This window comes from Myotis brandtii, unplaced genomic scaffold (genome assembly GCF_000412655.1).
Source record: "Myotis brandtii unplaced genomic scaffold, ASM41265v1 scaffold17, whole genome shotgun sequence".
NCBI classification, from domain to species: Eukaryota; Metazoa; Chordata; class Mammalia; order Chiroptera; family Vespertilionidae; genus Myotis; species Myotis brandtii.
In genome coordinates this window covers 2,442,421-2,462,533 of record NW_005356259.1, presented here as the reverse complement: position 1 = coordinate 2,462,533, position 20,113 = coordinate 2,442,421, and the positions used below count along the sequence as shown (strand labels likewise).

General features: G+C 34.8%; 1 protein-coding gene across 2 annotated transcripts in view; it reads right to left on the bottom strand.

Annotated features, from left to right (window-relative positions):
• Nucleotides 1-20,113, bottom strand: part of ORC5 (origin recognition complex, subunit 5) — a 128,831-nt gene that overhangs the window by 77,098 nt on the left and 31,620 nt on the right. For both annotated transcript variants that reach the window (XM_014536955.1, XM_014536956.1), the window contains exons 10-12: nt 19,285-19,397; nt 18,434-18,481; nt 17,131-17,241 (exon numbers count right to left, since the gene is read on the bottom strand). In XM_014536955.1, coding sequence (XP_014392441.1) covers nt 17,131-17,241; nt 18,434-18,481; nt 19,285-19,397 — 272 coding nt within the window. The remainder of the gene's footprint in view (nt 1-17,130; nt 17,242-18,433; nt 18,482-19,284; nt 19,398-20,113) is intronic.

Sequence of the window (20,113 nt, the reverse complement as noted above, 5' to 3'; positions counted from 1 at the left end):
TACATGAATCTTCACAGTACCTTTATTTGTAATAGCCAAAAAACTGAAAAGAACCCAGATGTCCTTCAATGGGTGAAAGGTTAAACAAACTGTGCTACGTTCATATTATGAATACTTACTCAGCAATAAAAAATAATAAACTATTAGCATACACAATAATTTGGATGAATCTCAAGGACTTAATTATACTGAGAAAACATCAACCTCAAATTTTACTTACTATATAATTCTACTTATATGAATTCTTGAAATGACAAAATGTTAAAGGTGGTGATTAATGGCTGCCAGGGATTGAGGGAAGGGGCAGGAGGAAAGTGGGTATGATTATCAAAGAAGGGGTCCTGGAGATGATGGCACTGGTCTGTATCATGACTGGTGGGAAATATACAAACTTACACATGGACTAAACTTTCACATAACCAAATACGCACAAACACAAATGAATACATGTAAAAGTCGGAAATTTGAATAAGATCTATGGATTGTATAAACTCTGATTTCCCGGTTGTGATATTGTACTACAGTTTTGCAAGATGTTACTAGTGGGGAAAACTGAGTAAAGGGCACATAGGAAGAGATAGCCCATATATTTCTTAAAATTGCATGTGAATTTACAACTACCCCAAAAATGTTTAGTTAAAAAATAAATACACAAGAAAAAATTTGTAACTATATATGGTTATGGAGGTTAACCAGACTTACTGAAATGATCATTTCACAATATAAAAAATCTGGAATCGTTATGTTACACACTTGAAACTAACAATGCTATGTCAATTATACCTCAATAAAAACATAAATAAACTGATAAAATACACAGCACTTTCAGAAAGACCTTATAAACTGCCAGAATAAATTTTATCTCAAGATGTTTAAGTACCTATGAAGTTACAAAAATCTACTTATAGAAATAAAAACATTTTTTACCCTTATTTACAGGAATTTTAAAGAAAGTACTTGATAAAATATTGTTTAAAGCAGGCAAATTAGATAATTGTTATTAGAGAATTATTTCCTATTGATATGCTACTGGGGTGAGGTGATATGGGTTTTTAAAAGTTTATAGATTTTACAGATTTTCTTATTGAAAAGTCAGACGATTACTTCTGATTTATGGTTCAGCTTACAAGAGGGATTTGTAGCTGCTGTTTCATGTTGAGTCCAAAAGGTTGCTACAAACATGTGCCTTGTACAGCTTATTACATCTATAGAATAGAATAGAATAGAATTATAGCAAAACTATTATATAAATATAACCTAAGTATTCTACATTTTCCCAAATGCTACTTTTTATTTTTAAATGGTGAAAGTTTTATTTTTGTTATGGGCTACAAAAACAAACTGCACTCATTTATTAAAAACTACAATGTTCCAATGTAAAAATTATTACAAAATAAAATTCAGAGCTAGCCTACCAGGACTGAAAATCAATGCCTCATTTTACGGATGAGAAAACACACATCATAAAAGGATGAATGACATTATCAGTCCCTAGTCAGTCACCCCAAATAAATAGGTTGAGGCACACTTAAACAGATGCTTCAAAATTATTTAATCCAAAAGTCCCCATGAAAAATATGGCACATTCACCGCGTTAGAGGTCTATGAGAAAACATTTTGCAGTTGTAACAACAAATTTTAAATTAAAGTCTTAATCTTCAGAATGTTTAACATATTAAAAATCTTTAGCCAAAATAATACCTCATTTTGGGTGGTGATAAATATCAAAGGTGGTCTGCCAAGACAATTAACTATTGGAATGAAGACTTTTGTCAGTGCTTTTATCTTTTCTTCTACTGCCCTTCAAAATTGAGGATGACACATATGTAATCTGGTATTCACTCCTTCCCTCAGGTTCTAGCAGAGGATACGGACAAAATTTGAGAGAGGGAGTAAAGAGCTATGGGAACTAGTTAATATCAGTGATATAGATATATGTTACATTAGTGGTATAGAGACTGGAACTTATTATTTAATCCAGGCTCTATAGAGCAGATATAGACGTTGATAGAGCTCTATCTATAGATCATAGATATAGACATGTGCTAGTAGGCATGTTAGTTGACCCTAGAACATGGGTATGAATTGCACAGGTCCACTTATATGCAAATCTTTTTCAGTAAATACGTACAATACTATACATGTATTTTCTCTTCCTTATGATTTTCTAAACATTTTTTCTCTAGCTTACTTTCTTGTAATATAGTATATAATACATATAGCACACAAAATGTGTTAATCAACTGTTTATGGTATCAGTAAGGCTTCCAGTCAACAGTAGGCTATCAGTAGCTAAGTTCTGAGGAGTCTGGGGGGGGGGGGGGGGGGGGGCTTGGGGTGTATTTGTGTGAGGATCCATGCTCCTAACCCCTGCATTGTTCAAGCATCATCACCTGTAATTTCTTCAATCCTCATAACAACCCTGCCGTGAGTTAGGTACTATAAAAATAAACCTCTTTTTCCAGATGATGCAACAACTTCAGAGAGGTTAGTAAATATTCATGGTCACTGAGCTAACAGCAGCTCTGGATTTAAATACAATTTGAAATCAAAGCCCATATTCCTCACAATACCCCAAACAGGGAGCTGCAGCACTCGAGAGTTGGGAGAGAATGAAGAAGGCTTTATGGAAGAAGTGAGTAAAATGACAACTCTGGAAACATTCCACACTGAAAGGGAGTTTCATGAATATGCTGGAGGTTAGAAATCCAGCAGCAAAGAAGACAGAGAAAAAAAATTAAATAAAATTGCAGCAAAAAGGATAAAGAAGTATTGCAATATAGGCAAATGTCCTGCCCAGGGACAATCCTGTGAACAAAATTATCAGATGTGATGAGTCTGATGTCACCAAAGTAAAATATTAATGTGGAATTTATTAACCTAAAGATTAACTTCATAAATCAGGTTATATATTATATTACACATAAAATTACTGTTTTTAAGGTTTAACTTTTAAGAGATAAATAATTCGAGGTGGGGGGCAAAGGCATGATTTTTTAAAATCTGAAATTAGACAACACTGAAAATGGCCTCCCAATGCAAAACTTCTTATGCATTTGTGGATTAAAGGTCATTTGCAAAAAAATTCATGACTATAAATCATATACAATGTATTAATAGTTAAATAAACTGAGGATAAACATTAACATTTTAAAAGGCAAAAACACTGCTTTAGGTCATTCCTAAAACACTGGAATAATTTTAATTATTTAAATAAATTTAAGATTTTGTGGAAAAATTACTAGTGCCCTTCTTGGTTTCTGTTACCTATGAAGATATAATCTTTTGCCAATAATTTTCAGATTTTAGGAGGTTTATATACTCTTTTCCACAGCTGCTTTCTTGTCTATTGTGCCAATTTCAAGTTCAAATGAATGAAACTCAAATGAATAAAAAAGTAGCCCAGAGTGTAGATTTTCTTTTTCAAAGTCAGGATTTAGAGTTTGTGCTAGGAAAATCCGAATGAAGTTTTTTGTGCTTTATAAAAGCTGTACTAAAAGTCAGTGACTTCACCTCTAAAGTTTAGTTATGCTTCCACCGGCGTTTTCCCTCAAAATAGAAATTCTAGTTTTTAGTTCTTGGTTTGAAAATAAACTCCACAAAATCTGAAGCATCTTGTTATCAAGAGAATGATATTTCTCTAGTTTTCAATATTACCAGCATACTGACACTAACTAAAAGATTTCATTTTACTTTAACTTAAAATAATCAATCTAATTCAAAGCCAAAGTATTTTCCCCTGACTAGCTCCTAAGGTATGACATGATATTTTTAATTTACCTCTTAAATGGGGTTGGCAATATTTGCTTAATCTTTGTTCTGTGTACTATTATGTTCTTTGTTCTCATCCATGTGGGGGATGAGCTGATTATTTATGTCCTAACAATAGGAGTTCATGTACCATGGTGAGGATTTTTTTCCCTTAATCTGAGAGGCAGTCACTAACAAGCTTCAGCTGGAAGTGCTTAATGTTAAAACAGTGTGAACCTGTTCCCAGGCTAATACACTACGTTCTTTCTGCCAACAAAAGAAAATCAATTTACAACTGTAATTAATTTTTAACATGCTCATTATTTTTATACTTTCACAGGCTGGTATATATGTTAACTGATTCATGAAACAGCCTATCCTGCTTGCCCTGGAGAAGCTTTACAATCTGAAACATATAAAATTATTTAAATAAAAAAGCTTAACAAGTGGTATGTCAGTGTATGAGGTTCACACCCAACAAGCACTACATTTGATCTGATTTCAGGCGATGTGATAGTTCATGAGCATGTGGCATATAACAAGCAAGTTCAACGGACCTTTTTACACACACAAGGAGGTAATGAGTGCAGCAATGGAAGAGAGGCAAATACCGTCAAAGCTATTCAACTTAAAATCATCACCTCTAGAAATTTCTATTTCCCCAAAAAAGGCAGGAAGTGGATTGATAGTCTTCAAATATAGTCAGATAGACAAAAAGTGAAATGTGTATTTATACAAAGAGGACCTAAAGATAGCTCCTCTCCTCTCTAGAACCTTGTGGTACAAAAATGACTGCAAACCTCTATCTAGTATCCAGAGAGACCGTAACCGCATGGGTAGGGGAATAGAAATTCATTGAGTGAGTGAATCCTATGTTCAAGGCACTGTGCCTGAATCACAAAAATGAAAGGACAAGGTTTTTGCCCTCAAAGAGTTCAAGGTACTGGGGAGACAGACAAACACACAATAAAATGGTAACATATGAGAGCTATGCTAGTGATATGTATAAATGCAATTATCTGATTCAGAGAAGGGAATAACCAAGAAGAAGGGAAGCAAATGTGAATTCATTGAAAAATGACATTTGGGGGATAAACCAAGAAGCATAAAAGAGAGCACAACAGTGATAGAGAAACAACACATGTAACGATACAAAAGAAAAATTAGTGTGCTTTTAGGGAACAGCTTATTGTGAATGGTGCACAGGGTGAATGGAGGAAGTGGTAGAAAATGGGGCCAGTTTGTAAAGAACCTCACAAGAAATGTTATGGAATGTAGACTTGCTTTTATAGATAATGTAATTCATTTAAAAAGTATAAGCAGAAAATGAGACCAACTTTTTAAAAATGATTTATACTGATAACTGTATGGAAGATGAATTCGAAAGTTATCTGTTGACAGGAAAACCAGTTAAGGACGAGACAAGCATGTCAAACTCGCGGCCATTAGGCCGCATGCCTCGTTTAAATAAACGAAGCAGCCCTGACTGGTTTGGCTCAGTGGATAGAGCGTCAGCCTGTGGACTAAAGGGTCCCGGGTTTGATTCCAGTCAAGGGCTGCCTGGGTTGTTGCAGGCTCAACCTCCAGTGGTGGGTGTGTGAGAGGCAGCCGATCAATGATTCTCTCTCATCACTGATGTTTCTATCTCTCTTTCCCCTCTCCCTTCCTCTCTGAAATCAATAAAAATATATTAAAATAAAATAAAATAAAATAAACGAAGCATGCAGCTCACCAGCTGTGAGTTTGACATGCTTGGCCTAAGAAATAATGAAGTTATGAATTTAAGGCATTTGGCAGTGGGCGTGGAAAGAAGTAAGTTCAAGAGACGTTTGTATTTAGGAGGAAAAATAGATTGGATTTGTTGACCAACTAAATGGAGTAAAAACAAAAAAGAAGGTACTGAGATAATTTCTCCACTAACTAAAAAACTAGAAACCATATATTATCTTTGTTTAATCTTTATTATTTAAAGTACTAGAGGCCTGGTGCACGAATTCATACACAGGTGAGGTCCAGCTGGCCGGGCCGGGGAATGGGGGTGGAGGAGGGGAGAGTAGGGGAAGAGGTGGGGCCAGCCGGGGTGAAGGGACTGCGGGCAGTTCACCGGCTGGCCCCGCCCTCTGGTCGAACTCCCGGGCAAACTCCCAGTCAAGGGGACAATTTACATATTAGCCTTTTATTATATAGGATTACAGAAGTCCCCTTTTTTCTAGAATCTACCATTGTACATGCCACAAAGTATGTGCTTATTAAACAATGAGTAATAAGTGAATTAGTTTTGAAATCTGAAAAAAAAAGGAAAAGGTTTAGGGAATAATTTGCTTTGGATATATTTTAGTATGTGACGGATATGACGTGCAGGAGGCAGCTGATCGATCTCTCTCATCGATGTTTCTAACTCTCTATCCCGCTCCCTTCTTCTCTGTAAAAAATCAATAAAATATATTAAAAAAAAAAAGAACGAGTGATAAATGAATTAGTTTTGAAATCTGAAAAAAAAGGAAAAGGTTTAGGGAATAATTTGGTTTGGGATATATTTTAGTATGTGATGGATATGACATATTCAAGTATTACTGTTCAGTTGGCAATCTGGGTCCAGAGATAGACACAGGCTAGAATAAAGAATTCAAAAGATATTAGCATACACACAGTATTTGAAGCAAGGGAAGTAGATAAGGCAGTTTCAGATAAGCCAAGTTTGCTTTCTTATTCCTAACTACATAGACATGATTACTTCCTATTCTAAGAATTCAGCTATCACTGGCGTACCCAAGGTGAGGGAGCAATCCGGTTCCATAGTGACACTGGGACTGAGGACCCAAATTTCTCATCTAGGGGAAATGACAAGGGCTTTTCTGCAATACCAGCTTCTGAAATGTTTGTGTATAAGCAGGTGAGGCCAATCTCCTCTAAAAAACTCCAATTAATTGTGAGCTAACAAGGAATCAAGGCAATTTTTCATTGGAAACCATTCCCTTAAGCATCAACATTTGTTTTAATAATCACACCTCCATGATGCAGATTTTTCCAAATCATTTATCATCTTAACTCATTTTATTAAAACTCCTTTTCTAGTCATAACGCTATATCTAAGGTGTGCATTTGCCTCTATATTTACTACATAATGATAGTATATATTTTCCTAAATAGGCACGAGCAAGCACATTCACACAAACTTTTTTTGTGTTTTCAGCAAAAGATCTGCCAAGTCAAATAAAATGTACTGGTGTCAAATAATTTCCTCAAAAATGTTAATAAAATGTATACATTTGGTATATTTTTTAGAAGCAATAGTAACTTTAAGAAAGGTAGTTATAAAATATTGCCTACAAAAATAAGATATCAGTTTACTACTTATTCAAAAGTCGAAAGCCTAATTTATGCATTTTTCTAGAGTTCAGTAAAAATGCCTATTGCTAGGCTGATAAGACTCACAAAAACAAAGTGGTAAAACTGAAGAAACTTAACACCACCAGATTTGGGGAAGGTAAGTGAAGAGTAGGGGTAAACACTATTCTTTTAAAAATGAAAAGAAGACAACTTTTTATCCTTACTGTAGGCAAATGAGTAAAATATACCCTCCTTTTTATTATCTTTGGTAATCCTATCTAATAAAAAGGGAATATGCTAATTAACTGCCCCGCCCTCAAAGATGGCGGCGCCCAGTCCCCTCAGCCCTGCAGGGGCAGCAGGCGCGCGGCAATTCCCCTCAGCACCCCAGCCGCCCAGGACCAGCCCGAGGCGCAGGCAAGCCTCGGATGTTGGCTGCCCAACCGTCCAGGGCCACCTGAGGCTCAGGTAACCAGTACTGGCCGAGGCTTGCGCTGCCGAGGCTTGCGCTGCTGGCAGGGGCAGCAGCAGAGGTGTAATGGGGGCGTTGCCTTCCCCTGATCGCCGGGTCACCTCCCACCCCTGAGGGCTCCCAGACTGTGAGAGGGGTCATGCCGGGCTGAGGGAATCCCCTTCCAGTGCATGATTTTTCATGTACCAGCCCTCTACTGATTAATATTAATATCCTTTACAACAAAAGTGCAATTAGGGAAAAATTATAGATCAACTTTACTCTTTTCAAATATGAAGCATCCCAAAACAGTGTTTAAAAATCTCCTGTAACAGGCACCTGCCGCATAGTGACAAGATGGCAGAATAGTAATGCATCCACACCAGGGACAGTGGGAGGTTTGAGAATCTAATTTACTGCCCCAGAGGAGACTGAGCATCATGGCTTTTTGCTGCTAGAAAAGGGCTGCCTCTGTTAAACAGCACCCTTGCTAACCTATTCGTCAGAGAAGTAGGTATTAAGTAAAGCTTCCTTATCACCTTTGGAATGGAATGCCTCACAGTCGCAGTTGTGGTTAGGAAAAAACATAGTCGGATTATTAGAAAATGTTAGCATTCAAGATATTTTCTGTGATTTACATAATTTACTTTAATAGCATCAAGCACTTAAGTTGGATATTATAGACACACTGGAATGCTGGCACAAGCCTAATAAAGCATAAGGAAATTGAAAAAGAAGAAATAGCTTTTCACATTTTCTAATATTCTAGTATCCAAGAAATTTATTTTTAGGAAAACTGTCCCATTTGTTCACCAACTTTAATATCTATAAAGATAATCCTCACATCCAAATCACTTTATATGAATATATTATAGCTAGATTTTAGGATGTTACACTTTGTGTTTATGAGATTCAAATTCATATGCACTGGGTAGTATTTCATCATCAACTATGATTTCTGATGCTATATAACTAGCATTTGATAAATGTTATTACTCTACTATAAAACTAGAGGCCCGGTGCACGAATTCATGCATGGGTGGGGTCCCTCGGCCTGGCCAGCGATTGGGGCCAATGGGGTGGAGGGGCAGCTGGCCAGGGGGAGGGACCACGGGAGGTTGGCTGGCCACGGGAGGTTGGCCGTGGGAGCGCACTGACCACCAGGGGGCAGCTCGGGAGCAGCTGGCCTGGGGGAGGGACCACGGGAGGTTGGCCGGCCACGGGAGGTTGGCTGTGGGAACGCACTGACCACCAGGGGGCAGCTCCTGTGCTGAGCACCTGCCCCATGGTGGTCAGTGCGCGTCATAGCAACTGGTCAACCAGTCGTTCGGTCGCTTAGGCTTTTATATATACAGATATAAATCAACCATAATATTATGTATTATAATAATTTTTAAGGCAAAGAGGTTTTATAATTATAAAGGAAATCTGTAAAATCAGTTATTTGGTTAAAGTACTTTTGGTTAAAAATCAAAAGTAGTTTGAAATATTGTGTATGAAAGAGTGCTATAATGAATATAACATTTAATCATAAAGTATTTGAAATATAGTAAAACCTTAATATAACAGACTAATTCGGGCAAGGGGGTGGGTATCTGTTAAAGCCAAAAGTTATATAATAAAGTAGATATTCCTAATGTGTACATTAAAATATTGACAAATCAGTTGATTTACTTGTTTTTACTTAGATACATTTGTGTAATTAAAATTAAGTATAGAATACAAGTTTCATGTCACAGAAGTTTTCTATATGTTTTACTGTTATTTTTAATTTATACTGAATGGACCTAGTAAATGCATGCATTCACCAGTCACCTCGAGTACACGGCTGGGGTGTGGCTTAGCACACACGGGTACATCGCCAGCTCACATTAAAAACTGATGCAGAAAGTCACACCACTTGACAACAGAACCAATTACCGCAAGTGATGTGGCATGAACACTTGCTAATCATTTGCAGAACATTGTTTATGAGCGGTGAGTCTTGGGTTTAAATATGTAGACTAGAGTTGTAGATATGTAATACTTATTTATATTGGTGAAATTACTACAGTGTTTTTCCAACATAAGGCCTAGTCACTAAAATTTGTTAAAAATAACAAAAAATAACCTGTTAATTTAATTATAAGCAAATCTTAGTTAAAACCATTTTAAAATTAACAGGGTGTCAATTTTCACACATGACATACGGACCGGAAATTTTATCCATTAAATCTGAAGTCCATTAAATCGAGGTCTGCAAAATCTAGGGCTTACTGTATAGTCATGTAACTATGTAAAAGTCACTTAGTTTATAACAGGCCACGCACAATACACTACTTATCTGTCCATAACTTAAGTTCTTAATTAAGATACCAATAAACATAGCTAACTAGCTATAATTAAATATAATGGATAATTAGCATAATTTAGCTATGACATAGGTATCAAACAATCATGCTCCATCCACAACACTAAGTTCAAGACATGTCAGAAGGAAACATTCAACAAAAAGGTTATTTTACTCAGAAGACGACACTTAAATACCTATATTATCAAATAACAGGAAATACCAATGAGAAAAATCCTACTTTTATTTATTCACTTTAAGTTTTAGCTTTCACTTAAGTATTCAAAACAGTTCCTTCAGCATATATGTCCTCCTAGTAAATACACACATGCACTACTAACAACTCTAGTACAAGCTAGAACCTGGCAACCACCCCAATACAAATGAAGGGCAGTAGAAGCCACAGACTGACTGTAAGGTCCTTGAGGGAGGAACTGCATTCTCCTCACTTTTGTACAGACAGTCCTCAGATTACGTCGGACTCGACATACGTCCTTTCATGGTTATGTCACCATCTCCCATTTATTTATTTAAAAAAAAAAAAAGTTCCGTCATTTCAAGATATGTACATATGTGCTTTATGTTTTTTATTATTTCTTTACCACAAGTAAAGGTCAGGAATTATTATCTTTCTTTTAATTTTTTTTTTTTTACTGTTTCACTTCATTACTGCTGTGCATGTGCTCCATGTGAGTGACGTTGGTGCTTATATAGGTGGGTTCCAACTTACGGTGAAAATCACGTTACGTCGCGCCAACGTAACCCAAGGACCTACTGTACTCTCTTTACTCAACACAGAGCCTGGAACATAGTAGACCCTTAATAAGTATCTTTTAAGTAAAATTTTAAGCACAGAAACAAAAATTTAATTCCAATTAGAGAAAAAGGTTAAGCAATGACTTTGAATTTTGAAGCTTGAATTAGATTAAAATATTTTATATTAAAACAGTTTTGAATTAAATAATATTCACAAAATCCCTTCTTTTAAAAAATTGAAAGTATATAAATTTAATATACATCTACCTATATTTAAAGAAAAAAAATGGCAAAAACCTGTTTTTTTGTTGAATAAAATTTTGGCTGCCCTTAGCACAACTAAAACATCTTCCTACAGCTACGGTAGAGATGAAGCACCTGCTTAAAAAACCCTCCTAGATAAAATAACAAAATTATCATTCTTTCTGACTGATGATAAATTCTGTTTGAAAAAATAAAAATAATTAATTTAAATAAATATATACTGTATGGCTCATAAACCAACATCCAAATGAGTGCAGGTTATCTAAATGCAACCTTTTAGAATTAATACAACCTTTTTAAGAAAAGATCAAGTCAATTCATAACTGAAAATTAAACGGATATAACAAAAATAGTCCAAATATATTCCAATATCATGATTTAAGTTCAAGAGCAGAGAAATTACAAATAGAAATGTATATTTAAAAAAACATATTTGTATATTATAATTTAATCCAAAATGATTTTTATACTTCTAAAAAATGAAACTAAATTTATAAAGACATTTACATTTAATTTTTCCATATTAAATTATGTACAACTAAATATGAAGCCATTCAGAAACTAGACATTAATTACTAAACAGTGCAAATTGTCAATACAGTATGAAAAACTATTTTTTAAAGGTACTATGCTCCTCTTCCTCCAGCTATTTTTAATATTAATTCCATGTACACTGTTTCTGATAGTATCATAACTATACTATTTTAAAACTTCTAAATTATAGAATTTCAATAAATTGCTTTCAAAAATAATTTTTCAAAATACTAACTGATCAAACAGTCCAAATATATTCCAATATCATGATTTAAGTTCAAGAGCAGAGAAATTACAAATAGAAATGTATATTTAAAAAAACATATTTGTATATTATAATTTAATCCAAAATGATTTTTATACTTCTAAAAAATGAAACTAAATTTATAAAGACATTTACATTTAATTTTTCCATATTAAATTATGTACAACTAAATATGAAGCCATTCAGAAACTAGACATTAATTACTAAACAGTGCAAATTGTCAATACAGTATGAAAAACTATTTTTTAAAGGTACTATGCTCCTCTTCCTCCAGCTATTTTTAATATTAATTCCATGTACACTGTTTCTGATAGTATCATAACTATACTATTTTAAAACTTCTAAATTATAGAATTTCAATGAATTGCTTTCAAAAATAATTTTTCAAAATACTAACTGATCAAATGCAACAATTACATGATATACATACATGTAATTAAATATCCCTAATTTTTTTAAAAGATAATTCTCCTTTTCAAAGTCACTTTAGAAACTTATAGCAATTATCTTAGAAATAAACTCTTTATAATTTTATCATCTGGGAAAAGATAAAGCACTATGGCTTAATATTTTAAAATAAGTGATATACTTGATGACAGTCTTAAAGAACTGAATCTTCTACTGCCTTCATGTAGAACTACAAGATTATGGAGAGGGTAGGCAAGGATAAGTAAGTGAAAATCACACAAATATAATAGGTCAACCAAAGGTCTGCAAACAAATTTCTTAAAGAAATTCAATAGTATTTCTTTTAAAGATGATAAATGGTCTTCAATAACATATCTGATCAAAGTGTTTACAAAGTAATAATCTTTGCCATTTTCTGAATGTAAATGGTATAGCTTATATATTCTATCCATGCTGAGAGGAAAAAATAAATAAATGGAAATACCAGAATTAAAGCTTTGTCATTCACAAAGTTCATGTGTAGATGGAACTACATTTATTTTATTTGAATGAAAAATTTAAAGCCGACCCATGATTATGACTGCAAAACTGTAGTAAATTGCATAAGGCTAAATTCTCTTTCAAATCTAAGAAAATTTAAAAACCATATTTCAATTTAATAAATATGAGCATTATTCTAATGTAAAATGTACTAATACTTTTACTCATTTTGAGACTAAAGTTAATGAGTAGAATCTTATTCAAAATTTAATAAAGAACACTGAAATTCAGAATACCAACAACATACTATTAATTTGATTATTATTCTCAATTACAATTTTAATAACTTTAAAGTTTCCTTAAACTACTATTTTTATAACTTTGTTACAGAATAGATTTAAATGAAATGCAATGGAAATAAACTTTTGCTTCAAGAGAACTTTGAACATATATAAAACATCTGATCAAACTGTTATGTGAAAAATTATAAATAATTATGTAACTGGTAAATCAAGCTATACAATAGCATATCACTAAAAAATAAAGCCTTAAAACAGGTGATATAAAGTAAATAAATAGAAAAAATAATCATTGCATATAAACACATTACAGCCAGTAAGAAGAAATTTACTTCCACATGTAAAACACTCATCCTATATAACAAAAGGGTAATATGCAAATAGACCGAACAGCAGAACCAACCAACCACTCAAAGCGTAATATGCTAATGATATGCTAAGGCTGCTCAACTGCTTGCTATTATGTGCACTGATCACCAGAGGGCAGAAGTCAAGTGGTTGACCAGTCGCTATGACGTGCGAAGTCAACTGGTCAACCAGTCGCTATGACGTGCACTGACCACCAGGGGGCAGATGCTCTGACCGATAGGTTAGCTTGCTGCTGGGGTCCGGCTGATTGGGACTGAGATGGGCTGGACACACCCTGGAGCCCTCTCATGGTCGCTCCCTGACCCGATAGTGCACCGGTGGGGTCCCTCAGCCTGGCCTGCACCCTCTCGCAATCCAGGACCCCTTGGGGGATGTCGGAGAGCTGGTTTCAGCTTGATCCCGCAGGCCACTCCCCTTGGGAGGGCACCAGAGGCAAGGCTCATGGCTGGTGAGCACTGCTGCGGCAGCATGAGCCTCTCCTGATTGAGACTGATTGGGCAGGAGCCCGTGGCAGGCACAGTAGTTTGATCCCGCAGGCCACTCCCCTTGGGAGGGCACCAGATGCAAGGCTCATGGCTGGTGAGCGCTACTGTGGCAGCATGAGCCTCTCCTGATTGGGACTGATTGGGCACGAGCCCGCAGCAGGCAAAGTAGTGCCAGGATAAGCAGGAGCGGCAGGTAGGAGCTGCAGGCGGAGTTGGACTGCGGGTTTCGGCCTGATCCCTGCAGGCCACCCAGAGGAACCCCACCCACGAATTCATGCACTGGGCCTTTAGTGCAGTGGTTCTCAACCTTCCTAATGCTGCAACCCTTTAATACAGTTCCTCATATTGTGGTGACCCCCAATTTCATTGTTACAAATTGAACTTAATTAAAGCATAGTGATTAATCACAAAAACAATATGTAATTATATATGTGTTTTCCGATGGTCTTAGGCGACCCCTGTGAAAAGGTCGTTTGACCCCCAAAGGGGTCTCGACCCACAGGTTGAGAACAGCTGCTCTAATGTAACGTAATACTTTACCAATTTTTTTTATTCATGAAAGCATTTACAGCATGCACATGTATACCATTAAATATCCCCAGATAATTTTTATTATATTCAAATAAACCAATGTGTTAAATTAGCAAACAGCTTTCTCTAAATATCAAAAACAGTATTAACAGGTTGTTTCTGAGTGTATCTTAAAGCTGTAATGTAACAATATTGCCATCTAGTGTTCATATCAAATAAGCACTTCCAATACAAGTCATACTTTTGTTTTTCACTTAAAAAATTATATGTGCATAAGTTAAATACAAATTGTCATTCCTATGGACAAGAGTAGTTTTCATGGATGCATAAAAGGAGAGAAAAACAGAAAAAGTCACTGGGAGTCAATGGAAAGAAAAAGAAAAGGCATATGGGAGAATTACCCTTCCTATGATGTGATTTCTGTCACATTTTGTTCTTACACACAGTATATATGTAACCTGACTGTGTTAGATATTTTAGGGTCAGATGCATCATCCATTTGTAGCACCCTACCCTTTGTATCACAAATGGAAATAAAGCAAAATCAAGTCCTAAGTGATTTGACATCAAATGAACACAAATTCATTTAAGCCATGTTTTAAATATACAAAATTTATCATTTTGATTACTGGCAATGAGAAGATGAATAAAAATTGTTTTAAGTTTATGGTTGAAAAGCATTTCATAGTTGTTAAGGTGGAAAACAATTTAACTTGGTTAAAAAATAAAGATGCATTTGGGCTACATTGTTTCTCTAATCAAAGCCTGTTGCTGGAAAACTCTTCAAGTCTGGATGCTACCAGTGCTTTGCTATGTAGCCTTGGGCAGATCTCTCAGGCATTCTGAGCTTCAGGTCCTTTTCTTTAAAGATTAACTTAGTATGTGACAAGACTATAAAATGTAAAATGCCCTACCTATGTAAGATACCAAAAAGCAAGGTAAGATGGATGATGGTGGCAGTAGTACTACTTACTAGATTGTTAACAATGACTGCTACTACTACCACAATATAATCCACTTTCAACTAAACCAATGTGTAGGTCACAAAGATTTTGTGGGTTTTCCTGGTCCTCTCCCTTTGGTCATATTACCTGCCCATCATAAATTTCTAGTCTACTAAACTCTATCCACTGGAAATAAGGTGTCAGCTAATTTTATCTATTATTTTTCCTTTTTATTTACCCATTTTCTCATTTCTGTACAATAAAAATGGATCACTATGTAGATCAGAAATATTTAAAGAAAAAAAATCCTACTCATTCTCTATAACCCAGCTCCATTTTTCACCTTTTCTATGAAGACATCTTCCTATATTCATGCCCAATCCAGAAGTGATCTCTCTCTGCTGTAAATTTCTCAGCAGCACTAACTAGCATTCATTTACAGCTATACAGTATTTTTATGTACATTTGTACCACCACCCCCCCCCACAAATAAATTATAAGCTCTCTAAAAGGGAAAACCATTGATCATTCTTCTTTGTATCTTCCACAAAGATAATTTTGGGGTACCTGAGGTACAATTACATGTGATACAAATGCCTTCCTGCTCTATTTAGAAGTACCTCACTTCCCCAGGCTTTAGTTCTCAAAGAATTACATGTGCCACATTGATTGGCAACAACATTTAACCTCTCTAAGCCTCAATTCCTTAAGATAAAGATCATAATACCTATTTCATAGTTATTGCAGCAGCAAAAATAAACATAAAATGTGTTGTATGTAGAAAGCTACTAATAAAATGTAAAGTTTGATTAAAATTACTTTATTTTCAGACAAAGCATTTCTAAAACATATATTGGAAAAAATTCCCTGCAATACAGATTAAAACTGAATTGGGTTTTTTAAACTATTGGCATTAGGGTTGCCAATCTACCTACCTATTTAGCTAGTTATATGCATAGCCTAATAACTGACTACATTACCTTTCTTCAAGAACACAGTAAAGGTATATAAAATTTTTTATAAATGCTGACATAAAAATTATCTAACTTAAATGTTGAGTTAAATGAGAACATATATATTTGGTTCTCAAAGGCTTCTTTGAGTGAAGAATTAAAAGTTTCCACCAGATATTAGGTTACAAAGTCTAACATCCATTCAGGAACCAAATTTGTTTGCAGTGAATAAAAATGTAAATGCTATTATTTACATATTTCTCAACCTAAAAAACTTATACATAAAACAACATTGCAACAAAGTCAGGTCACTTTGTTTTTCAATAAATACTAGTCACATTTTCTTTCTCCTCTACCCGTTCATATCCATGAGATCAGGATTGTTTTTCTGGACCATATAAGAAATGTACTATGACTATATTTTTAATAATTAAGCTTTTTTTAAATGGCAACTAAAAAATCTTAACTTTATTAAATATGTCATGGTTCCTATTTTTAATGCTACTGCTGCCATCTAGTGAAAAATTTGAGAACTTAATCATTCTGAAGATAAGAGCATTTTTGTAAAAATGCATGTCAACCTAAAAGGTCTATTTGAGGAATAGGAATAATATTACTTACTTGCAAATAAAATTTTAAAATTTTTGTTTTCATTAAATTATATTTTTATATTATACTTCATCAATAATCATGAAGCCTTTTGTTTAATCATCAAGATCATTATAATCGTTTAAATTAAAAATTCCTTAATTATAAAAAGAAAAAAAAAATAGAAAATTAAACTGTTTTGATCATGCGGTTATACCTGTATGCAAATTCTGTGATATCCTTAAAGATTTGGAATTTTCAATTACTTACCTAGACCAAATTACTCACTCATGCTGATCAAACCTTTCTAAATGCCTGGAACTCTACCAACTATTCTACCTGAAAAATTCCATAAAGATAAAGATGATAGATAACAGCCTATCACAAAGCTTACCTGGGAAAATATATTTGCTGTTGGAGCAACTCTGCTGTCCACGATACTATATAATATTGCTAATAATCTATCTAGTGGAAACAGTTTTGGTCCAAGGAGATGATTGCTTGTCTGTAAGAAAAAAGAAAATGGATTTTCTTCTTAAAGCAGAGGACTCACTCTTTGTACTATAAATTCCCAGTATCACAATATTTACAGTTCCCCAAAGATGCTAACAAATCCAACTTGCAGTCTCTACACAAAAACTTTACCTGATATAATCATAATTTATCCTTTAATATTTTCTTCAAGATTTTCTGACTTAGCATCAACAAATACTAAAGGATTCACAAGTCATCCAGCCTCGTCCTAAATATCACCCCTATTTTACTGTTGTAACCAGATGATAAGCGACAGCCAAGTCATTTGTCAAGATAGTACATAACCAAAAGCAGGGTCGTGGTCCTAACTCCTAGCCTAGAAATTATCACTTATATCTCACCATTCCTCTTTGTGCCACAGACTAGAAAATGTATTTCTTCGACATTAATAGTTCTAAAAATATTACTTACAGTTCACATTTTAAAACAACATGAATGAAAGACAAAGAGGCTACTACTATAAAAGTCAAAGTCAAATCTCTAAGAATAACATCAGAAGAACTAGAGTTCATCTAGAACTAGAGACATCTTCATGATGGCAGTTGCTCTCTCAACACCGTCCTTTTCCTAGATTTGCACAAACCCACTCATTCCACAAAGATGGTCTAAAGTGCCAGCTCTTTCAGTCCTCTCATCAGCAGGACTCACATATATCTCCCTTCTCAAATCTCTTAATTGATTTTGTCTAAAAAATAAAATCTTAGCTTTTTGTTCATTCTTTGATTTTCTTCATTCATTCATTAAATTTGTTCATTTTTAAATAAGCATCTATCAAATATCACCAAGTGCTGAGATACAGAGGTGAATGGATGTGCTTCCTTCCCTTAGGGAACTGGTGAGTGAGGATATTCCTCCACAATCCCAGGCACACCACAGTGAAACTTTAAAAACACTAAAGGAAAAGGAGTAAATTATTTAAAGCAGCTAGAGAAAATATAAGTTTAAAACACAGACTTTTTCATCTCTAGTACCAGTTCCCTTGAATGTGCCCTTCAATCACTGTATTCAGCATAACAGAATATTAGTACAATATTATAATGGTACCATAGCAATAAAAGTAACTTCTTATATCCACATGACTAATAAAGGTATGAATTTATCCACTTCCCATAGTGTCCTAAATTCATGAGTTTTTCCCATTAGAGAAATTAAAATGAAAATACCTTTTCATGTTTCTTTAGAAAATTGGTTTTCTTGATTTTCCCATGATGCTACAATTAAGGAAAATAATTTTTAAGATTAAAATAAAGATAGTATTCCATAAAAACAAAAACATAATTTGTTTACAAAATGGCACAGATAGATAACACTAATTTATGTATCTTAGGCTTTTATTTTATTTTATTCTACTTTCCCACCTAAAATATCACTTTAAAATATCAACATATTTTAGCCTTGATTTGACTTAGATTTCGTATGTATAGATTACTTTGGTATGTAAAGAAGAAGCTTTTAAAATAAAATAGTGATACTTCCTAAAAGAACTTAATGTGGTCCTTGTCCTCATGAAACAAAAGACTGGAGGGAGAGGTAGGCAAAAATAAATATATAAAAGCTTATTACAAGTACATTTAATAATAAATAAAATTGCATATTATATTTTTTCAAAAAGAACATAATTCTAAAATGGGATTTATTCAGTTAATGTATATGCAGAAGAGGTTCCTGAATATCCTGGATAATGATGTATGAGTGCATGACACTACAGCAGGAGCTTCAGAACAACAACAAAGAAGTTAGTTTCCTTAAAATTATTCCCATCTCTCATACTTTAAACAAATCCTTATGCATTTTTAAAATATAGAATTATCACCTATGATATACCTGAGCTCTTCCTTGAAACTATTTTTCCCATTCAGGTTTTGATCTTAATTTAAAGCCTTAGAGGATGAATCCTAAATACATATTTAGCAATCTCTTATTCTAATCTCTGACCCTTAGAAATTTAGATATTGAGAAATTTCAAACTATTCGTGGGATCTTCAAAAATAAAGTAAAAAGACGTAATTATTACCTTAAGGAAGAACCTCTTGTCAGTTCTTGATGGATTATATGAAGCAAGGTATGCAGCAATTAAAATAAACTTAGAGTAATAAGGAAGTTCCACATGAGTATATGCTGAGAGACCTACACAACAAAAAACTTTCATGAAGGTATTTAACAGGCTACCATTAGATTTTAAGTATCTCTTTTATTTTCATCTCTTATCTTTTTACTTTCATACCACATTATCTAGTCAAAATGACCTACTCTTTGAGCGTAAAGTTTCTGGTCTAAATGCTACCCAACCTGCCCTTCAAAGCCACACTCTCCATTAAACCTTCCCTTGATGCTCCTCTATCACACCAAATTAGAAAAATCTCTCTACTCTGAATTCCTAGTTTGTGGGGTGCTTTTTTTCCCCACTTATGGCCCACATAACTTTATATCTATAACCATTACTTATAATTACACTAGAGGCCCAGTGCACAAAATTCGTGCACTTGGGGGCAAGGTGTTCCCCTCAGTCCCGCCTGTGCCCTCCTGCAGTCCAGGATCCCTCAGGGGATGTCCGCCTGCCGGTTTGTGGCTGGATGGCCTTCTGCTGCTGCAGAGCCTGCTGCTTGAGCTTCAGCAGCTGCTGCATGTGCACGGGCTGGGCCACCATGGTCTGTCCTGCAAACACCATTGAGTGGATGAGTCAAGCGCGGAGGCAGGCTCATCCTGAGTTCTCTGTGCTTCTGAGTCACTGAGTTATTCAGATTGACTGCCTTCTACAGAGAACAGCACTGGGATCAGGCCTAAGCTGACAGGCGGACATCCCTCTTGCAGTCCAGGATCTCTTGGGGGGATGAAGCAGTGCG